The 7898-nt window shown below is 56.9% G+C and overlaps 1 protein-coding gene across 2 annotated transcripts; it reads right to left on the bottom strand.

Annotated features, from left to right (window-relative positions):
- Positions 1 to 2159: 2159 nt before the first annotated feature.
- On the bottom strand, positions 2160 to 4987 carry LOC133210240 (serine/threonine-protein kinase pim-1-like). 2 transcript variants are annotated; one of them, XM_061349448.1, is made up of 4 exons: positions 4154 to 4987; positions 4017 to 4067; positions 3198 to 3564; positions 2160 to 2522 (listed from the first exon to the last, which is right to left on the bottom strand). In XM_061349448.1, exons 1-4 carry the CDS (start codon positions 4310 to 4312, stop codon positions 2365 to 2367), a joined length of 735 nt encoding a protein of 244 aa, XP_061205432.1. In that variant the 5' UTR covers positions 4313 to 4987; the 3' UTR covers positions 2160 to 2364. The 2 variants fall into 2 exon arrangements, with proteins under 2 accessions (XP_061205432.1, XP_061205434.1); XM_061349450.1 differs by lacking the exon at positions 4017 to 4067.
- Positions 4988 to 7898: the final 2911 nt, after the last annotated feature.

Genomic DNA, 7898 nt, shown 5'->3' with positions numbered 1-7898 from the left:
AGTGACGTCTCTGAGGAGGCGGGATCTGCAAGGCTGGCGGAGAGGCTGTGTGAGGCGGGGAGGGAGGAGGGGATAAACCATCTTGTTCCGTGCGGAGGGAGAGCGGAGCAAACCACTAGCACCGAGGGGAACGGAAAGCGGCGCTGAGGCGGCGGTGCCTCCGAGAGGGAGGGGGCAGGGGGACCGTGAAGAGGGCAGGGCGGGAAGCGTTAAACACCGCCCCGGGGAACGGGAAAGACCATTCAGGCTGCGGGGGGGAAGGGGGGACACGCCCAGCAACCACCTGGGCGAAACCATCGGATAGGGTGGAGGGGAGGGGAAAGCTGGGGGGAGCCGGTGGGCAGAGCCCTGCAGGGGGCGGGACGCGGGCACCGAGGGGCGGCAGCCTGGGTAGTGTGGGCCGCTGGGTACCTCCGCCGGCAGCCGGGGCTGTGTGGGTCCCCTCAGCGATTGAACACTATCTGGGGTCATTTTCAGTCCCCAGCCGAGCCCCGGTGCCGGAATGTCCTCTCATAGCGGCACCCCGGGTGGGCGAGGAGCTGCCATTGTGGGCAAGCTGTGAGGCACAAACGGTTACCCCTGAATAAATGGGGATAAACTGGGAAAAAACAAACCTCAGCTGTAAAACCCCACAAACTGCCCAGGTGATGTGGGGGCCCTGCCAGTGCCCAGGGCAATGCCTTTCCTCTCATGCCCTGAGGAGAAACTGATACTGGGTGGCCAGCAACCATCGGGCAGCGTGGGATGGGGACCACTGGCACGAGCATCCCTTGGCTGTGGGGACCTGTGACTGCCCTGCTCCTGCGGGAAACACTGAATCAAGTGTTCAACAGTGAATGGAAGTGTTCACAAACCACGTAAACAAGGCCATTGGTGACAGAGTGGTGGCCTTGGCAGTCATGGGAAAAGGTTGGACTTGCTGAACTTAATTTGTCTTTTCCAACCCAGTTGATTCTATGATTGTATGATTAAGTGGGGGGTTTTCCTCATAAAAATCCCCAGGAACTCTCGGGCCTAGTGATGTTTTTATCCTCTCCTACCAAAGGGCAGTGAGCTCCCCATCAGGGAGAAACTGGTGAAACCAGAGGGTTCCTTTCCTCCAGTCCATGTGTGCAGTCCCTATGCGAGGGTGAGAACCTGCTTGTGGCAGGGAAACAACAGCGACCACAACTGTGAGCATAGGGAGCTGGGAGCAGGAGCTGCTCCACACCTCCACTGGGCTGCTGATAAGAACACTAGGGACTTGGGGCAGACACGGGACACACACGGAGGGAAGACCCAAAGGGAAAACCAGGGGATCAGCAGCTGCAGGAGCAAGGCGCGGGTTGGAAACCCATGGGAATTATAAATAAATAAATAACTTTGCCCACCGGCTAGAACTCTTTAAAAAAAAAAAACAACAAAACAAACAAGAAATTCATGAAAATAAGTTAAAAACCAAACCTGGAGCAACATTAAAAAGGTCAAATCTTATCACTATTAACAACTGTACAACAGACATTGCTCCTCTCTAACTCTGTCCATATTTACAGCTCTGTTGGTTTGCATTGTTTGTGCATTCGGGAGGGCACAGAGAAGCAAGGAACCCCAGACAAATCCACGTGAGAAGGAGGCACAGGAGGCATCGCCCGGCCGGGCTCCCGCTGTCCTCTGACCTCCTTGGCAAGGAGCTCTACATCCAGGCGAGTCTCGGCAAAGCACCAGAGTAGGAAAATTCAAGTATTTCCTCCAGCACAGCCCAGATGGCAACTGAAGGCACTCGAGCAGGGGACAGAGGAGCAGAGGCACCACCCTGGGCCTGCCCCCCGCCATCAGTTCTTCCCTGTTGAAGCTTTTTGCACAAGAAGGTCCCTGTTCCTCTTGTGGTCCTGAATCCAGCAGGTCAGGAGACGCTTGGGAGCCTCCAAACCCAGAAACAAAACAGAAACAGAACAAAGAAACAAAACAAAACAAAGAAAACAGAACGACGACAACAAAAACTGAAACACAAGAACTACACCCAACCCCCCCCACCCCGCTCCCTGATAAAACCCACCCCCAAAAATCCCAAATTGCCCAAAATCCCAAACCTCCCTAAAAAACCAGCCCCCAGAACTCTACCCCAGTCCCCATGAAACCCAAACTGGACAAAGGCAAACCCTGATCTCTCCCAGAAAACAAACCAGAACAAACCAAAACAAAGCAAACTGAACAGAACAACACAAAGTCCAGGGCAGCGGGGCCGGATGGCGGCCACTGGTGCTTGGAAGACGCGGTCCAGGACAAGCTGTGCGAGGTGCATCTGAGGATCCTTGCTCAGTTCTGTGCTCAGCAGGACAAGTCTGGGATTCTCCGCTGCTTCTGGCCAGGAGCCGCCTGGAGCTGTCACTTGCCAGGCTCCTGGATGAGGCTGTGCAGGTGGATGTCGGCTGTCTCCTGGGGCAGGTGAAGGGCTTGCAGCCACGTGTGGTTGAAAATGTCTTCCAGGGATGGTCTGTCGGAAGCGTGCAGGGATAAACACCACCGGATGAGGTGCTGGCACTCTGGGGAGAGAACCGGGACCCGCCGTGAGTTACAGGAGGCTCCTGTCCACCCTGTGCCACTGTCTGCAGTGCTCAGGAGGGGCTGGGTGTGCTCAGAGCTGCACCCAAACCTTGTGCTCCATGATGTGTGCTTGAGGAGAGCAGGATGGCAGGACATGCGCCGCCTCCTCCAGCTGACCAAGGCAGATCAGCCTCCTCCACAGCTCTCAGAGTGGGATGCTCGTGTGGCCGGAGCCACCTCCCAAACCCCATTCTCTGTGCCACGAAGCTGGATACTCACTGACAGAGACCCTGCACCAAAAGAAGAGCTCCCTGCTGATGATGTCCTTGTCACGCTCAAAGGGGACATCCCCACAGACCATGTCATAAAGCAGCAGCCCAGTGACTAGATGGCCACTGGACGGCCTTGGTAGCACACCCAGTCTGGTGGACTGTACATGCCTGTTCCTACAGGGTACAGGTACAGCTCAGCAGGAGGATGCTGCCTGCTCCTGGATCCCTGCCCCAGCATCCCCGGGGATGTGGGGTTGCACTGGTGGTCCCACACCAAAAAGCAGCTTGGCAGCTGCTAGAGAATGAACTCCCCCTCCAGCAATGCAGGGAACTGCCGGTGCCCAGCCAGGCTGGGCCCTGCACTGCCCGGGACCGGGAGCATCCCCCCAGCTCCGGGCTCACCGTCAAATTCGGTGTAGGCCGTGTCCTTGAGGAAGGTGCTGGAGCCGAAGTCGATGAGCTTGAGCTCTCCGGTGGACAGGTTGATGATGATGTTCTCGTCCTTGATGTCTCGGTGCACGACACCGCAGCTGTGGCAGTGTCGCACAGCCTCCAGCACCTGGAGGAACAGCCCCCGCGCCAGGTCCTCAGGCAGGAACCTCCGCTCCGTGATGAAGTCAAACAGATCCTGCGATGGCTCCGGACGCTCCAGCACCAGCACGAAGCTGTTGGGCAGCTCAAACCAGTCCAGGAGGTGGATGATGGCACTGCAGCCAGAGCCCACCTTCTTCAGCATGGCTATCTCCATTGGTACTCGAGTGCCGTTGGGCTGCGGGGGGACCATGATGCCATCAGCTGAGCTGATGCTGCGCCAGGGGTCTGGTGCCCCCTGCCCGGCCCCACTGGTACTGGACATCCCCCAACCTGGGGAAAGCTCCACTGACCCCCTGCCTGTCCCCTACAGTGCTTGGGCATTTCCCAGTCCAAGGGATACTCCAGTACTCCCCTGCCCACACCCACCAGTACCAGGCATCCCCCAAGCACGTGAAAGCTCGGCTGTCCATCAGCACAGCCCCAACGGTGCTTGGGCATCCCCCAGTCCAGGGGATGCTCCAGTGCCCTCCTGCCTGGCCACAACAGTACCGTGCTCCCCTGCCCCGAGGATGCTCCGGTGCCGCCCTCCTCGGCCCCACCGGTACCGGGCATCCCCCACCCGGCTGCTCCGCCTTCCCCGCTGACTCCCGGTTTCCCCTCCCGCTGTCCCGGTGGTCCCGCACTCACCAGCTCGCCCCACGAGGAGATGCGGTCCCGAGCCACATGTTTGATCGCCACCTGCAAGCCAAGGGCAGCGCTGGGCTCAGCTGGCCCCGGCCCCGCCGCGCCGCCTCCCCAGCAACACCGCCAGCCCCGCCACTTACCGGGGCGCTGTCGGACAGGCGGACCCCCGAGTACACGGACCCGAAGCCGCCGCTCCCCAGCAGCGGTCCCACGCGGTAAAGCTGCTCCAGCGGCTCCTTCTCCTTCCCTGCGCGCCAGACGTTATGGCCCTCGCCATAGCACCCCCACAGCTGAGCCATGGCGGTGGGATCAGCTCCTCCACGGGGAGCTTATTCCTCGCCTTATCCCTTTTCCCTGCAGCATTGCCACTTCCTGATGGTGCTCAGTGTCCCCAGGATCCTATGCGCAGAAATCCATGTTGGTGGGGCTGTTCTGGTGTTCGCCACATGCAGCTGATGCCCAGCACCAGCTTTCTGTTCTGACACCTTTGGTGAAGGAACAGTGGCTGGATGCAGTCACTTTTGGAGCTGGGATATGGAGAGCCTTAGAGAGGTCCCCAGACTGGCATTATGCAGAAGGAGCATTAGGTGGCTGAACAAACGCAGACCCCATGTTGATGTGGCTGTTCGAGTGTTCACCATGTGTAGGTGACACTAAGCAACAGCTTTCTGTCCTAGCACTTTTGGTATGGGAAGAGAGGCTTAATGTTTGCACTTTTGGAGCTGCACACTGGGGAGCCTGAGAGAGAGCTCCTCAGGCAGTACACACACAGAGCTTTAGGTGGGTTAAACAAGCACAAGATCCCGTGTTGGTAGGGCTGCTCCAAGAGTGCTTGCCAACACAAGGTGATGCCCAGTAAACAGCTTTCTGTGGAGGCTGTTTGGGCTGTGGGTACAGCTCACTGCCCCCCTTCCTGCCCTGCAGTGCCTGCCGCTGGTTGATTGACCAGTGTCTTGGGGGGCACATGGTGCCCAGGAGAGCACCTGGCTGGGCCTTGTGCTTCCTCCACCTCTGCTCCTTAAGTTCCCCCCAGTGAAATCACATCTACCCTGACCAACTGAGGACTGGGCCTGTAAGGATGCAGGTTACCTTCTCCCAACACACAAAGGGTGTAGCTACATCAGTTCAGCCATCCTTTCCACCAACCTCTTTGCCAGAACGTTTCTGGCTGCCCTCTTCCCCTCTTCAAAGCCATCTCTTCTCTGATGCTTCAACTCAGTACATTATATTTGTGAGGACAAAAAGGCAAGGACCAACCACAACCAGTGTAAAAACATGTACATCATGAGACCGAAATAACTTACAATATTTACAGGAACACATCGAGGTATAAAATATATGTACATGCCTTGTCCTCTGACATACCCAGACTGCTGGGCTGGGCTGCATGACCCAGCAGAGACAAAAAACACACCTTCACAAGAGTTGGCCTCTAGAAAACAGCTCTGAGCAAGAGAAGGCACCTGCTATTTGCAATGCTTCTGCAGCAGGAAGGGGTGAATGAGCAGGTGACATGATGCTGATGCTGCCTGAGCCCTCCCCAGGGCTGGACTGGAGGGTGCTGGGTGATCCCAGGGCACAGGGCATGTGGAAGAGCTGGCAGGTACCAGGCAGAGCTGTTAAGGATGAAGGGAAAAGCCCCCCTGGGCAGGAAGAAGGTACAGGGCTGTGCTTTTCTAGGGCTGAGCTCCAGGAATCCAGACCAGGGCCTGGGGGATTGGGGCTCTGCTGGGCTCCCTCCCACTTCCAGCTGGAACACCAGGAGGGCCAGGAGTTCCCTTCCCTCCCCAGGAAGGAGGGGGCTCAGGGAGGGGGTTGCAGCCTCTAGGCTGTGAGCTTGCTGAAAAGCAAGTGGGAGCTCTATGCTCTGCAGAGATTGTACCTGCACCCTGTCCCATATGGGACAAGGGAAGAAGGTCAGGGATAGGGGCACTGGGAGAGCACCCTGGGGAGCAGGGATTGGCTCTGCAGCACCAAGGCAGAAGGCAGAATCTGAGGCCTTAAAGCAGCTGTGCTTGGAGGTGCTGGGGAAGAACAGTGGAGGGGACAGGAGCCCAGGGCCCAGCTCCTCACAGCTGGCCAGGCTGGGAGATGCAGCACCCACGTGTCCTGTGCCACAAGAGCTGTGAGTGCCAGGGACAGGGCAGTGCCCAGGCTTCCTGGGGGGCTCAGAGTGGTTTGGGGACCCTTGTGTGCAAAGCTCAGCTCTGGGCCAGCACTGTGCCCGCAGCAGAGGCAGGAGCTGGCTCCTGCTGGAGTGGGGAGACCCATGGGGCAAGAGTCAGGCCCCGGGCACAAAAGCAGCACCCAGTGATTTGAGGAAGGGAGGGACCTCCCTGGACTGCAGGTAGCAAACCAGTGCACCCAAGGGCAAAGCAAAATGAGGTGCATGGTGCAAAGGCAGCTCAAAACTGTCCCTGCAATGGCAGAGGGATTCAGAAGCCACAAGAAGGTACTTAAGCTGTGCAAGTCCTGAGCCCCAGAGGAGCTCCCTGGCACAGTGCAAAGAATGACACAGCTCACCTGCTTCCTCTAGCACACAAAGCCCTCACCTGAGCCCACCTCCACCTTGGCTGTCTAAGCCCATGGCTCTGAAGGACCAGAATCCCAGGGGCCACCCTTGCTGGACCACCTGCATGTTGGGACATTGTGCTTTAGTGTTTGGGGGAACCTGCCCCTCCTAAACTGGCTCAGAGTGTGGCTCAGAGCTGTGAGCCGCTTTCCAAACCCCATTGTGCTGGGAAAGCAGAATACAACCTGTGTCAGCTTCCCAGCCCCAGGCAGTGGGAATCTGGGGCTCCAGGTTTACCCTGGTTTACGTTCAGTGTCTGGGACTGGATCTAGATTCAACTATGGTTTGGGAATAAAATAATCAAACATCATACATGAGAATGATGTTCTTTCACAGACCTGGACAGAGGCTTTTACAGGACCAGTTCCCTGCTGCTCCAGGCTGTGGGCTCTGGAAAATGAGGAACAGTTCATTCCAGTGATGTGCTTTGCATGGACATTCTGAACACAAGAAGGGCTTCACTGCACCCTCTTAGAACAGAGGCAGGAATCCAGATTTGAGCTGAGCCTTTCAGAGGTCCCTTTCCATCCTGCAAGGGGACAAGAGGGACCACTTCCACACTGCAGATCAACACAGTAATAGCAACAAAGCTGAGGCTCAGCCCAAGCACCTTACCAGCCACAGGAGCAAAAGCTCAGTGCTGTGACTCAGCTGGGGGGAATCCTCCTGCATGACGGGCAGTTCAGACATACAGTGAGGTGGGGGTGAGGCCATGTGTCCCCAGCATGAATTCAAGTGTGAAAAACCATAACAATAATTAAGAGAAGAGAAAAACCTAACAGCACACACACTCCCCACCCCATTCCCAACACAAACCCAGTGACAACAGCACCCAGCTTGCACTGTGAGGTAGCTAAACCACATCAACACCCGAGAAATACTCTTGTGCATGGGAAATACCAACCCACACAGATACTAAAACACACACACACAGAGCTATAGGATCACAGTTATCCCTCTCCTCAGAGACCCCCTATCCAGTCACTTGCTGCTGTGCTGCAGCACCTGCAGGCTGCAAAAGCCTTGAGGCCCCCTCAACATGCTCCTGGACGCAGCGGTGAGGTGGATGCTCAGCATCAGGCAGGATTGAGCACTCAGCCTTGGGAAATAAAGCAAGCACTTGTAACCTACACACAAGAAGAAACTGGTGGTGAAAGGAAAGGTCTGACTCCAGGAGCCCCCCGAGAGCAGGTTCCTTCATCGACTTCAGCAGGGAGCAGTGAGAGGTTCGACATCAGGCACTGGCAGATCTTGGTGCAGACATTGATGCATATGGTACACCCAGTTACAGACACTCAAACACACATCTCTGC

Source organism: Neopsephotus bourkii, unplaced genomic scaffold, assembly GCF_033783945.1.
Source record: "Neopsephotus bourkii isolate Nb327-2 ecotype Australia unplaced genomic scaffold, CSIRO-AGI_Nbou_v1 NB_414, whole genome shotgun sequence".
Lineage (NCBI taxonomy): Eukaryota > Metazoa > Chordata > Aves > Psittaciformes > Psittacidae > Neopsephotus > Neopsephotus bourkii.
The sequence above is the reverse complement of the archived record's forward strand: the minus strand, read 5'-3'. Positions and strand labels throughout refer to the sequence as shown.